Source organism: Eulemur rufifrons, chromosome 9 (assembly GCF_041146395.1).
Source record: "Eulemur rufifrons isolate Redbay chromosome 9, OSU_ERuf_1, whole genome shotgun sequence".
Lineage (NCBI taxonomy): Eukaryota > Metazoa > Chordata > Mammalia > Primates > Lemuridae > Eulemur > Eulemur rufifrons.
The window spans coordinates 12,687,388-12,701,881 of NC_090991.1; the positions used below are offsets into that span (position 1 = coordinate 12,687,388).

Genomic DNA, 14,494 nt, shown 5'->3' on the forward strand with positions numbered 1-14,494 from the left:
GCAAGGGCAGACCGTGCAGGCTCTGCACAGCAGGGAGGCCAGTGCACGGGATCTGAACGAGTCAGCGAGTCAGCGGTTCTCAGCCTTGGGCACTTTGCCCCCCAGGGGACATCTGGCCATGTCTGCAGGCATTCTTCATTGTCATGACAAGAGGGGGTAGAGGTTGCTGTTGCCATCTGGTAAGTAGAAGCCAGGTTGCTGCTCGCTACCCTACAGTGCACAGAGCAGCCCCTTACAACAAAGAATTGTTCCATCCCAAATGTCAGCAGTGCTGGGGTCAGGAACCCCTGGGGTGAGCAAGGGGAAGAGTAATAGGAAAGAGAGCCGGGGAGGTAAATGCCGGCCAGATGTTTTTGGAACTGAAAAAGCTAATTCAGAAATTCTTATGGAAAAATATGTTAGAATAGCTAGAGGGAAAAAATGAAAAAGAAGACTAAAAGTAGCTAGCCTCAGTAGATCTTAATATATGTTATAAAAATTTGTATGACAAATGACTCATTTCTTAATATATAAAGAGCTCTCACAAATGAATAAGAAAAAGCCTTTTAAAAAAATCCTGGAAAAATGGACAAAAGACAGGGAGTTCGCAGAAAAAGATATACAAGTGGATTATAAACAGGAGAAAAACTGTTCCATATTACAATTTAAAGAAATGCAATTGAAAGTCATGAGATAGCACTTTTTGACTATCAGGTCAGCAAAGATTAAGAAGTGTCATCATACACAGAGTTGCTAAGGTTCTTGAAAATGTATATTGGCACGGCCTCTCCGAAAGCAATTTGGCAGACTGTCCCAGATTTAAATATATGTCCCTTGATGGAGCGTGACATTCTAGGAAAGTATTCTCCTCACATAGGCACACAGAGATGCATGTACAGACATGTTTATTACAGCATTCGCAAATACACTAGAAACACCCAAACGCCCATCACTAGGGAACTTGTTTGTTCTGCAGTATAGACTTACAATGGAATACTATGCAGCTTTAAAAAAGACTGAGGCTCACCCTCAGGCATACATCCAAGAGAAACAAAAACACATGCCCACAAACAAGACTTGTACAGAGATGTTTATAACAGCTTTATTCATTAGAGCCCCAAATTGGAACAGCCCAAATGTCCACCAACAGGAGAATAGGCAAATTGTGGTATATTCATGCAATGAACACTGCTTAGCAACAACAATAAAAGTAATGAGCAGATGCACACAACAACAGGGAAGAATTTCAAAAGTACTTTGTTAAAATCAGGCACAAGAGTACGTACTATAAGATTCATTTATATGAAGTTCAACAGACAAAACCAGTCCATGGTGACAGAAGTCAATGCACTTGCCTACAAAAAGTTGGGATTACTGGAAGGGGTGGAGAGAACTTTTTTGGGGGAGGGGTGATGGAATTGGGGTGTTGATTACATGGCATATACATTTGTCAAGATCATTGAATTGTACACTTAAGATCTGTGCAATTAGCTAAATTTAATTTTAGCTCAACTTAAAAACAAAATTAATTACTGTGAGAGAAAAAAAAAACAGCTAAACTTAATACATCCTGAAATAGAATGATCTCCTAATAAATTGTTAAGCAAGGTCTGTGTGGTGGGGGGCGTAGAAACAAGGACAGAAAACGTGTATAGTACGCTCCCATATGTACGTAATAAAGGGGATATACCCTATTACATAATATGGTGTCTATATAATATTTCTAGAAAGATATGTAAAAACTATTGACAATGGATGCTTTCTCAGAGGGGTCTGTAGACTCAAAGTCTGAGGCGGGAGGGACATGTTTTGGTATTTTTTTGTGCTGTTGGAATTTCTTTTACTATGTTCATATTAATTTTTTACTATTAAAAACTAGTTAAAATTTCTTGATTGGATGGCAAGGTGTTCTGAGATTGAATTTTAATATTTCTCTGCCCTTGATACCTGGAAGCAGGGACACGACTGGCAGCCATGGGAGGCCTGTGGTCCTGCAGGTGGCGGTGGGCGTTCGGACAAGCAGGTCAGGGAAGCACCTGGAAGATGTTTGTGGGGCAAGGAAGGGAGTGTAGCCACGTCCTGGTACAGGACACCATGTAAAGTAAACTGAACATCTGATTACAAAGACTTCCACCTGAAAGGACAAAACGTCTAGTTGTATGATATAAAAGCCCACCCCATGACGTGGAAGATTTGTCTTGAAACTTTTTTTTTTAAATGTGAAGAGATTTAAAAAACAAACAAACAAAAACCTTCCCTGGTAGGTTAGAACACAAGGCTTTTAAGAGGCTGCAGGACTAGGGGAGAGAGCACCTGACAACGGGATTGTGAGCTAAGAACAGGACTGCCAGGTATAGTATCTAACCTGGCACCCCAGCATTTGGTCTTATTTCCACAAACAAGAATACACCATCAAGGGTCTAACCCAAGAACATCCTTACTCATGTCAAGGATTGCACTCTGTGCTGGTGAGTTGATACCCTGCTTGCAGTCCAGAGGAAAAATCTCACTGCCCATTATTTTTGTTAGTAGGCAAGAGATGGTGAGGAGGAGAGAAGACCACCTCTGTCCCGGGTAGATGCCCCGTTCACTGGCTCTGCCAGATGGGGAGGACCAGGTTCTTCTCTGAGGAAGCTCTCCGCCAGGGAGAAGGAAACCTGTGGCCTGCCCTCAGGAGCTGCTAATCCAGGGACCAGACGATAAGGAGTCTGGGGGCTTGACCTCTGGAATGCAAAGAATCCTTGTGGAGTCATAAATCCCTGGCAAAAGAGTTAAAATTGCACTCCTGGAGTGATCATGCCAGACACTTACCATCCACTCAACAGCTCCCCTGCCTTTTCTCACCCCAGAGCCCATATTTTGTACTGGGTGGAAATCTCCTGATTTCAGGAAACCTAGGCCAGTTCCCCAACCCTAAGAGATGAACGTTAATTGGTCTCGTGGTATTCCAGTTCCCCTTTGCCGGAGATGGGCCTAAGGGAGAGCATGCGACTCAGTTCTGGCCAGTAAGACATAAAGGGAAGTCTGTATGGGGCCTCTGAGGAAGCTTTTATTTTCCTAATCAAAGCGAGAGATGCAGTTAGGCACCATCATGGCCCTACCCACAAACCCCTTTCTTCCTGCCTTGAAGGAACATGACTGTGTATGAGCCTAAGCGTAACACATGGGGGTAAAGGTGTGATACCCTGAAGACCAAGTGGACTATGGAGCCCAAGTCCTTGGTGGCCAAATTGAGCCGCTGAACCAATGCCAGCGACCACCTGCCTCCAGACATTCTGTTAAGTAAACATCAAATGGCCTCATGGTTTAAGCCACTGTTGGCTGAGTTTTCTCTTATTTGCAGTCAAAAGCATTCCTAATTGGCACAGCCCATAAATGTTGGTGCAACCCCAGCTGACGCTAAGAGAAGTTGTTTAGAAGCAGCCTCCGGTCAGCCTTCGCAGCTGGGAGTCCTGCTGTCCTGAAGCTCTCCACCCAGTTTTTGGTCAGCCCTCAACCAGAGGGTGGAGTCCTCCACTCACCCCACCAAAGCCCCCCCATCATGCCTGGCCATCCTACTCATCCTTCAGTGCCCGTCTGGGATGACCTTCACTGACCTTGCTCACTACCACCAAGCATGCACCCAATGGACCACACCGATCAATCATTAATTTATCAACCACACTTACTGTGGCCTGCTCTGGATCAGCCAAGGTGCTGGCAGTAGACCCAGCGGGCAGTGAAGCCCTCAGTCTGGTGGGGCAGAGCAGTGAACAGCAGCACTGTGGAGGGCAGTGGTGGAGGGAGTGGTGGAGGGAGGTGCAAGAAGGAAGCCGTCAGTTTTTCCTTTCCATTATTGCTCCCCCCCAACCAAACTCTTCACTTCTTAGGGCAAGGACCACCCCTATCTGACTCAATTCTGCCATGAGCCCATCTCAGGAGGCAACAGAAAGGGACTCATGTTTGGTGATCTTCCCTAAACAGGCGGGACCTCATTGTGGACTTGCTCTTGGCCGTTCACCTTTCCCTAAAAGCCCTATAAGGCCGAGGCCCTTAATGTCTAGACGAAGGCGCAGTGGGCAGGAGTCAGAAGATCTGGGTTGCAGCTGTAACTGCCACTCACTTGTATGACTTAGGACACTTCACTTGGCCTCTCTGAGCCTCAGTTTTCTTGAAAGACAAACAAGGACAGTAACACCTGCCTGTCTTACAGGGTTGCTGCGGAGACTGAATGAGATAACTAGTGGGTTCACCAGGTCCAGGAAGGCCTGGCACCCAGGCGGTGGGTAGTAAGCAATCGTTCGTTCATTTACCTCCCCTGCACCCCAACACACACGGGAGAAAACCAGAGGTGAGACGGCACAGTGGAACTTTCCATGGGAGACGGAGCATTTAATGAGAGCATGATCTCGACAGTGTGGTCAAGAATTATTCCACCCAAGGAACCAGATGGACACTTGGTCCTTGATGGGGTTTCCTTAGGTTCCCATACTTCCTCCTGCCCTGAAAAACGCCACCCAAGGGCCTCATCCGTCTGCCACTGCCTCCCTTCCAGAGCAGCACCAGGAGGGCAAATGGGCCTGGGGGCAAGAGGGTGGCTGTTTCTCATGTCTCTCTCACAGAGGGTTCTGAGGGTTCCCACGGCCACTCTGGGGTCTCTGCCGCAGTAACCTCAGGCGGATCGCTCACAGACGGGGGCTGTCTGCTCAGGGGGCACCGGGCACTGTTCATTCTCAGCGATGCTCTGTCGCCACCAGGCCTGGCTGTGAAGGCCAGTCACAAACGGGGGGTTCCCCCAGAGAAGCTCAAGCTCTGGTGTGACAAACAAACTCTGAAATGACTCAGCTATTAGACCTCAGCAGCTGTCCACCCTGGGCCTGCAGGTAAGGGAGGACCTAGCGACCCCACTGTGGCCTCCAAAGTGCCATCACCGCCCATCCTTGGAGTGTGACCCCAGCCGTGTAGGGAGGCAGGGAAAGCATGTCGCAGAAGAGCCACACTGACCTGCCCGGAGAGAAGGGGGAGGCCGGAGGGCCCCAGCCAGGGCATCTCAGCAGATGTTGGCCCAGGCACGGGGAAGCTAGGAGTTGAAGGAAGCTCACTGGAGAGCTGGGACAGGGGTCCGAACTGTCAGTTAGAATGGAGCAGGCGAGGAGGGGAGCAGGCTGGCCAGCGGTGCGCTGTGGGAGGGAAGCCACGTGTCATCTTGAAGTTAGCGACTCAAACCCCTCATCCTTTCGTGGTGGCCGCACAAGGAGTTCTGAGAGTCCCCAGGAGGCTCTGATTCCCACTCTTACTCCAGCGGTGGGAGCTGCCCAAGACCAGCATCCTGCCCCTGGCTGGGGTGTCCCCTTCAGAGTGACAGAGATGATCTTAGGCGGCCCAAGGGGAGTGGCAGCTTGTTTTCTCAGCTTCCAACCTGGGGCTCTGATTCCCATTCAAACTACCCAGGAGTAAGAAAGTGAAAACCAGAGCCCAGTGTGAGGCCAGCATGGCGGCTGCTCGAGCCTGAGTGAGTACAGGAGCCTGTGTCCCAGCCCCGCTGCTGCCCGCCATCCCAGAGAAGATGGCAGGGTTCCGGGAAAGATGGGGACCAGCAGCCTCTTGAAGGGCTCCCTTCAGTTCTGAGCCTGCCCTCCGGCTGCCCATCCCCATCTCTGTGTCCGGGCCTGGAGGAAGAAAAGAGGTGGCCCGCTGGCTGGGTCTTGGTGGGGTGTGGGCATCATCGAGTCACTTTGGGGTGTGATCCCCAAAACTCTGTGCAAGGTGTGCCAGAAGGTTCAGTAGTCCTCAGGAGGGCCGGGCTGTGTGCGTGTTCTTGTGGCTCTTCCTAAGTCTCAGTGTGCGTCACGTTAGCCCAGTCAGGGAAATGATCCAAGTCAAACATGATGCGTCCCCAGGTGTTGACCGCCAGAAACACACAGAAGACTCCAATTATATTCATCACGAATCCTGTTTTCACCTGGAAGAAAAATAGGGTCAGCATCAGCGCCTTCAGGTCTGCTGGGCTGTCAGGACAAGAGTGCAGGGGATGCTGGGAACTCGTCTTCTCAGAGAGGAGGACAAAGGACCGGTTTGCTGGGCCTCGATGTCCCAGGCCACGCTCTGTGCTCCTCCCACCCCAGACAAAGCAGCTTCCTGTCCACTAGGCATCATCAGTGCGCAAAGCACCCCGGGCGGGAGGCAGGATAGATGGGTTCCCTACGCCCATCTTAGCATTTGGAAAAATGACCTCACAGGGGTGACGTGAGGCACTCAGGGAAGTAGTGGCAGAGCGATCCATGGTTTCTGAGATCCACCCTCTTTGAGAAAGTGCTCCATGGAGTCCCGAAGATGCCCAGCGGAGGCTCGGAGGTAACCAGCACCTGGCTGGTCCAAGGTAGTGACCTTCATTTCTGCCTCTGGGGCTCACACACTTGCCCCTTCCCCATCCCAGAGCTGGAAATCTGCCCTCCTCCCACCAGAGGTGACAAAGCCAAGCCAGGCACGAAGAGTCCTTCCTTTGGCTGCATTTGTTTCCAAGCCATTATCTACTCTCAAGCAGTGGTCTCTCTACCCCTCCTTGCTTCTACCTCTTCCAACACCTCTACAAATCTCTTTGACTGTCAGTAACCTTTGCCCCCGAGTCTCAGCCTGCCCCGCCTCACTGCTCTCATGGGTTCTTGCTGGTTTGTGAAGTCCGTCCTCGGCCATGTGAGCCCCCCGCCCCCACCCCTTCCCAGCCCTTAGCCAGGGCTCCCCTGGTGCCTGCACGGCCTTCTCCAGGTGGGAGAACAGGACAGACTGTGAAGTTTGAGGTCATTTCAAAAGAGGAGAAAAGCTGCATTGTAAATGTAAACAACACGTATGGGTCTGGATGTTCTGTGGTACTCCAAATCCTACGACATCATTGTGAAACTCACACATTCACAAATGGGGCATCATCCCTTCTCACAGACAACAGCAGCATTAGCATCTGAGAGGAGTAAATGAAAACAGCTGTGTTACCATGTCAGCAACCTTGAGGTGTCCGTAGGTGAACACGATGGCATTCGGCGGGGTGGCCACGGGCAACATGAAGGCAAAGGACGCACTCAGGGTACAGGGCAGCATGACGTACAGCGGGTTGAGGCCAATGGATCGGGACTGGGGAAAAACACAGCACTGCAGCATCACGGCACAGAACACAAAAGCTCCCAGGGCCCAGTTCTGAAAAGCATTCTGAGCGCACCGTGCGGGTGCTTTTGTCTTGCTGACTCTTCTACCTGTTGCCACCTCTCTCTGGCTGATTGCTCTACTGAACACTGAAGGCTGAGCTCAGAGGCCACTTCCCCCTTCAATTCATTCAACATACATTTCCTGAGCACCTACTATGTGCCAGAGACTGTGCTGAGCACTTAGACTGCACTCAGTTTTATAGCCGAGAGGGCAGGATGCATATCCTCTCACTTACCTATGCGTCTGCGGACGTATGTGGTTTGATGCACATTTGAGATCATTTTGCATATGGAATTTGGTATCCACCTTTTTTATTCTACATTTAAAAATTCAGCCAGACCTAATGGCACCTAGCAGAGAGTTGGCACTCATTAAATATTTATTGAATGAATGAATGGATGATATAATTTGCAAAATCTATCAAAATTAATCATTTATCATGCAGATTTACATGCACATAATGGCAGACACATATGAAAACATGTTCACTGCAACAATGTAACAGCAAAACACAGGAAGCAGACTCAATGGTCATCGATAGCAGGGTGGTTAAGTACAGTGCGGTATACACAGACAACAGGATAGCATGCAGCTGTGAAGAACTGGGTAGGTTTTATGTGCTAATATGGAAAGATCTTGAAGACCTATGGTTAAATATTTATTTATTTATTTATTTTATTTTATTTTATTTTTGAGACAGAGTCTCACTCTGTTGCCCAGGCTAGAGTGCCGTGGTGTCAGCCTAGCTCACAGCAACCTCAAACTCCCGAGCTCAAGCAATCCTTCTGCCTCAGCCTCCCAAGTAGCTGGGACTACAGGCATGTGCCACCATGCCCGGCTAATTTTATATATATATATTTTTAGTTATCCAGCTAGTTTCTTTGTATTTTTTTTTTTTTTTTTAGTAGTGACAGGGTCTCGCTCTTGCTCAGGTTGGTCTCAACCTCTGAGCTCAAACGATCCGCCCACCTCAGCCTCCCAGAGTGTTAGGATTACAGGCGTGAGCGCCCGGCCATTTTTTAAAATTACGATATAGAACAGGACCATAGAATGATACCATTTCTTTAAAAAGAATACATGTATGTGTATGTGTGTGTGTGACATATCCAGAAAGACATCTAAGTAATTAATAACAGAAATCATCTCTAGGGAGGCTAGAGGATTGGGGTCTGTACACTTCTTTGCATCATTAGACACATTTAAGGCATATATATGTATTATATTTTCAACTTAAAAAAATTATACCATGGGCATCTTCCCACTTTATTACTCTTTAAAACTGTGATTTTTAATGTCTGATAGCATTACATTATCTGGATATATGATCATTTATTTCACCAACCCCCTATTATTATGGATATATTTTTATACTAAACGATTCTGTCTTACATCACCATAATATATGCTCTAGGCATCTCTGGTTATTTTCTAAGATATATTCCCAGACATGAAATTGCTGAGTCAAAGGGTATGAGCAGGTTTAAGTTTCCGGTTCCTGTTGGTAAACAGCCCCGTGAAAAGGCTGCACCAAGTTCCACTCCCTCTGGGAGTAACTGAGAGGTCCCAGGAGGGGCCCAGGCTGTTCCTGGCTCTGGGTACCCTACGACATGTGTACCCCACATTCCTCTGAGACTCAGCTGGTGACCACAACCTTTCCCTTTCTCACAGTGGGTGCTGAGGCCAGAGTGTGAGGGCCTTGGAGGTAGCTGTGGGACATCCTGCCTGAGGCTTCTGGTTCTAGAAAAACTTGTTTTCAAAGGACCTGGCCACCCCCACAGGGTAAGGCCTGCATTTGTCTGGTTGGGACCCTTGTGCTCCCTGTTAGGGCTGGAGATGGCAAAGCCAGGGCCTCTGCTGGGGAAGGGGAGGCACCACCACCGTGCCCAGCATCCGAGGGTGCTCCTCTTCCTCAGCATCCGTCTGGGCGGCCTGCTTGGGGGAGGAGGACACAGGCCACCCTGCTATTTTTAACACTTTCATCTTTGCTTGGAATGGAAGGGAAAAATCACTTAGGTTTGCTTTTTATACACGTGGACACCCAGGCAGCCGAATGGAAATTTACCAACTTCAATCCCGAGTTCAGGTCCTTTGCAAGTTTGTCTCCCGACTCCAGAATAACTATGGCCTCGCCTATGCTCATTTTGCAGTCTACGGAGGCTTTTCATAGCTCCCATCTTACTTGACCCTCAGCTCAACTCTAGGAGGAAGGAACTTCAGTGACATGTTCTGGGATCCCACAACTTGAACTCAGGTCTTCTCACTGCAAGCCCAGGGCTCTTTCCACAGCACCCCGAGGCTGGCACTGCTTTGCGATGAATGACAGAAGGAAATGCAAGAAACGTCCCCACCGATTTTCCTATACGCTCTGCTTTCTTCTCAATCCCAACTCAGAAACATGCTTGCCCGTATAACAGGACACGTTAGCCTGGCACTCAGCAGCCCCTCCGCCACCACCCGCCTCTTGGGCCTCAGCCACCACTGATCCCTTGCCCTGGGCTCATCCACCAAGGATCCCAGAGTCCTCAGCAGTGTGCTCCATTGCCTTTCCCCAGGCTGCTCCATGTTCCCAGAACACCCTCTCCTCGCCCACCTGTTCCCAAGCCCCACCTCCCCCAAGGCCTCTCCCTGCTGGGTCCCAGCCCTGGTGCTCCCCTTGCTCTGCAGTCCTGCATCCCTCTGCTGTAAACCCAAAGACTGCGGCACTGGCCACTCTTCCTTGGCACAAGTCCTGTTCCTTGGGCTTAAAAAAATAATCCAATTAGATTTATGAAATAAGTTTGGAGCACCTGGTCCACATCTGGTGCTTTGGTCAGTGTGGGGGACACAAAGAGGAACTGGCAAGGTAGCAAGGGCCCCCAGAGCACGGCGGCCGAGGACACAGATCCACAGCAGGCCCAGACCCAAGCCACAGAGCCTGGTCGGGCTCCGTCCCCAATTTCATCACCTCTCTGGGGACCCAGAACATGGTCATGTGTTGATGGTTTCCCATGAAATGAGGCCCAAGCCCCCACCCCCACCCTGCCATCGCGTTACTTACCATGGAGGCAAAGATGGGCAAGAACAGGGTGGTGGTGGCCACGTTGCTTGTGCACTCAGTGAACACAGCAACAAGCAAGGACGAGATGATGGTGATGGCTGCCGGGGACACGGCGTGCAAGGGCTCCATCAGCTTCCCCATCCACTCGGACAGCCCGGAGGCCTGGGAAGCACCGGGAGGGCAGTCACCTCGGGGCTCCTGGCTCACGGCTCCTCCAGGGCTGGGGGTGCTTAGCCCCTCCTCCACTCTCTCTCTCTCTCTTTGCACTCGTTCCATAGGTGACCTCATCCATCCCAATGACCTTAATCTCCATCCTTACTCTGCTGTCTCCTAACTCTGTTTTTCCAGCCCAGCTGTTCTGCTATCTGGATTTAAACAGCCATGTGCCTTCTAGATATTTCCACCCAGATGTCCCATGAGCACACCAGACTCAACGTGCCCCAACTCAAATTCATCCTCTTTAGCTCAGAATCTTCTTCTCCCTCTGGGCTCCCCAGTTTGGGCAAACCAGAAGGCTGGCATCATCCTATGGGGTCTCTGTCCCCCTCATTCCTTATACCCCATCAACCATCAAGTCACCCAAAACATCTCACATTCTTCTCCTCTCAGGCCTCACAGTGTCTGAAGCTCAGAAGATTTGGGTCAGAAATTGGGGATTAGATTTGGGGCTTTGAGCTGAGAAGAGATTGCCCAGGGAGAGAATGAAGAGTAACGGAGAAGAGGCCAAAGACAGAGCCTTGAAGAACACTCCTATTTAAGGGAGAACCGAGGAAAAGTCGGCAACAGAAGCTGAGTAGGAACAAAGTTAGAAGGAAAGCAGGAGAAAGTTGTGTCTTGGCGGCCAAAGGAGGAGGGAATGTCAAGGAGAGAATGGTCGCTGGAGCCCATGGTTCCGAGACTGAGTTAGGTGCAGAACACAGAGCCTGAACTGGTTCTCCTCCAACCCCGGCCTGCCCAGACAGCAGAGTGATCTTTCTCATGTGCAGACCTGCCACGTCACTCTCCAGCCTCAGCACTTCAATGGCTCTCTACTGCCTTCACAATCAAGTCCACACCCCCATCATGAATTCATGGCCCTCGGAGAAGTGGCTTCTGCTAGCCTCACCAGCCTCATCTTCTCCTGCTCCTAAGCTAGATGCTTCCTGCCTTTTCCCTTGCTTGTGGGTCATTTCCTGAAATGCCTTTCCAGATATGTGCCCCTTCCTAGTCTGTGAAGTCCTCAAGAACAGGGACCATGTCCCAATCTCCTCCGTAATCTCTGTGCCTGGCCTAACACTAGGGACATAATAGGAATGTTGGATGGATGGGTGGGTGGATGGAGAGAAGAATGGATGGATGGATGGATGGGGAGAAGAATGGATGGATAGATGGAAAGGTGACAAGATGGATGGATTTGCTCATTCAAAAAATATTTTTTGCTGGCACAGTGGCTTATGCCTGCAATCCTAGCATTCTGGGAGGCCAAGGCAGGAGGATCGCTTGAGACTAGGAGTTCAAGACCAGCCTGAGCAATAGCTTGAACTCTATTAAAAAAAAAAAAATAGAAAAACTCTAAAAAAAAAATAGAAAAATTAGCTGGGCATGGTGGCTCATGCCTATAGTCTCAGCTACCCAAGAGGCTGAGGCAGGAGGATCGCTTGAGCCCAGGAGTTGGAGGTTGCTGTGAGCTAGGCTGACACCACTGCACTCTGGCCTGGGTGACAGAGTGAGACTCTGTCTCAAAAAAAATTTTTTTTGGACCCACTATGCACCAGGCTCTGTCCTAGGTATTGAGGAAACAGCAATAAGTCTGTCTGTTATATTCCTGGGTGGGAGGGAGGGTGGATAGTTGGAGAACAGCAGCACCAAGCTGGCTCATCCCTCCCTCTGGCTCATTTCTTCCCCAGGAGGGAAGGAGGGAGGCAGGGAATGTTATATTTTTGGCTGTTTTCCAAAATGTTCCTCTCCTCCTATGCTGCTACATATTTAGCTAGAGAAAGATTTCGAAATAGCTACCATGTCAACAAAGAGTTCAGGAAGTAGGAGACCAAAGGTAGTAGCAAAAATATTGACAATACATTGGGAGAAAGATTTTCCTAGAATAAATCAAAGGAGAGGTCATTATCACCAAAGCCCAAAGGGGGCCTAGCAGTGTACTCTGCCTCTCTTGGCTAACCAGGGTCACTTATTCAATCAGAGTACTTTCTCTCTTCCAGGACCTGTTCGTGGTGCAGGGTTCCCAGATGACAAGACAGAGTTGCTGTCCTCGAGGAATATACAGTTATATGGAGGAGACAGACACAAAAACACACAAGCCCAGGGATGCAGGATGGGAGCTCTTTGGCCACCCTCTTGGTGGAAGAAGGGGGCCCCAGGCAGCCAATGGCTGGAGAGGTTACCTCACATCCTTTAGCCACAGCAAATCCGCCCCCTAGTAGGAGCACAATGCCCCAGGGCACTTTCTCCTGGGTCACCTTCCAATTCAGCAGTGCAGGGGGATAAAATGGAGTTTTTCTTTCTGAGAAGAAAAAATAAACACACACACACACACATACATCCCAGAACAGCATTAGAAAACAATAGAGATAGAACCAAGAAGGCACAAAACCAATAAGGACAGTGAGGTACCATCTCATACCCGTAAATTAGCTAAAATTTACAATAATTTTCATATACATTGCTTGTGAGGATATGGTAAAACTATCACACACACTGCTGATAGCATTATAAATTGGTACAACCTTTCTGAAAAGCTACTTGGCCATTCATTTTAGGAGTCTTTAAGACATTTATATTCTTTTCCCCACCAATATGACTCCTAAAAATTTACCCTGAGAAGAAGTACCCTCAAAAGAAAAGCTAGGTACAAGAAAACATTAATTGATCATATCAAAAATGCAAAACAGCCAAAATGTTCCATAACAGGAACATGGTTATAGCTCCTCAGTGCAATATAATGCCATTATTGGAGAAAAGATATTTGAAGATCGTAGCAATAGTAGGACATGTTCATAGTATAATCTAAAGCAAAAACAAAAAACCAAAACAACAAAGAAATAGGATCCAAACTGTGTGTGTTTTGATTATAACCATATAATATATATGCATATTAACAAAGACAGGGAGGAAGAGAGAAAATTAAAAAAACTGATGGCATTATGGGGAATTTGAAATATTTTCTGCTCCTGTTGTAATATAAATAAGATTTCAAAGTTCAAAAAGCAAAAGAGAAGAGATTTTGTGCTAAATAATACCACCATTGGCTTGAAAACCATTGTCTCCCAGGCTTTTGTAATATGGCCAGTTCTCTTCGACAGGAGGGGATTTTCTCCCTCCTGGGCCCGGGGAGTCCCACGGAGACCCTTTGCTTCCAGACCCCAATCCTGATGACTGGGAGAAGCCTTACCTTCCTCAGTCTGGCTGCAGAAGTTGAACTTGGGCTTCTGGGAAGGCACAATGAATAGCAAAGTGGCCACAAAGATGGCCACAGTGGCATCGGAGACGTACCTAGGTGGGGAAGAACACACAGGCCTTCAGCCCAGCTCCACTGCTACAGAGACAGTCATTCAACAAACCTGTGCTAACTCTAGCAGTTTAGTGTCTGAACTTCATCCTCCTACATGAAGAAACAAGCTCAACTGGGTATGAAAACTGGAGCCCCCAAAGCCAAGATCAAGAGTGGTGTGGTAGCCAGAGTCTCGCCTGGAAACCAAGACGCCCATACTCTTGGCCACCAACTTTGGGTGACCCTGAGCAGCCTACCCTCCCGGCCTGCGCTGCTCCACAGGTGAACTTCATGACCCCTTCTCAGGCAGATTCTCTAGGATTCTGGGTTCACTAGGGTGACCATAAGGACTTCAGTGCTGACCCAAGCAGATGCTCAAAATGGAATCACCCATCACAGGCAGCATCTCCCCACCCACATCTTCTGCCGTTTCTAGAAAATACCTGTTTCTCAACCTTACTTCCATTCTGACAACATCCTAGCCAGGAGGGAAACTACAAATATCCCCTTTGCCAAGTTTCTGTCTAAGAAGCTTCTGGACCCCCGGATGTGTATCTTGGGAGGGACTTGACTGGATCTGAAGAAAGGTAAGAAAGGAAAGATGGCAGAGCAGAGAGTGGGGGACCAGAGCTCTAGGAGCCCTACTCCTAGCAAATCTTCACAGCTCTGGCCATCCTGCCTGGCCAGATCATTTCTGCTCAACCTGTTGGGGGAGTAGAGAGTGCCACGAAAACACACCTGCAGTCTTACCATGAAGACCTGTCAGAAAAACAAAAATGCGTCATGAAGCCAACAGAGAGCTCTCTGAAACCCAACTC

At 48.8% G+C, this 14,494-nt stretch overlaps 1 protein-coding gene across 6 annotated transcripts in view; it reads right to left on the reverse strand.

The window, feature by feature from the left end:
* Positions 1 to 1,891: 1,891 nt before the first annotated feature.
* SLC13A5 (solute carrier family 13 member 5) overlaps positions 1,892 to 14,494 on the reverse strand; it is a 29,404-nt gene continuing 16,801 nt past the window's right edge. For 5 of the 6 annotated variants that reach the window (XM_069482110.1, XM_069482107.1, XM_069482106.1 and 2 more), the window contains 5 exons: positions 13,578 to 13,678; positions 12,571 to 12,689; positions 10,193 to 10,354; positions 6,946 to 7,083; positions 1,892 to 5,920 (listed from right to left, as the gene is read on the reverse strand). In XM_069482110.1, the coding sequence (XP_069338211.1) occupies positions 5,789 to 5,920; positions 6,946 to 7,083; positions 10,193 to 10,354; positions 12,571 to 12,689; positions 13,578 to 13,678 (652 nt within the window). In that variant the 3' untranslated portion in view covers positions 1,892 to 5,788. The remainder of the gene's footprint in view (positions 5,921 to 6,945; positions 7,084 to 10,192; positions 10,355 to 12,570; positions 12,690 to 13,577; positions 13,679 to 14,494) is intronic. The other variant, XM_069482109.1, reaches the window with a different exon arrangement.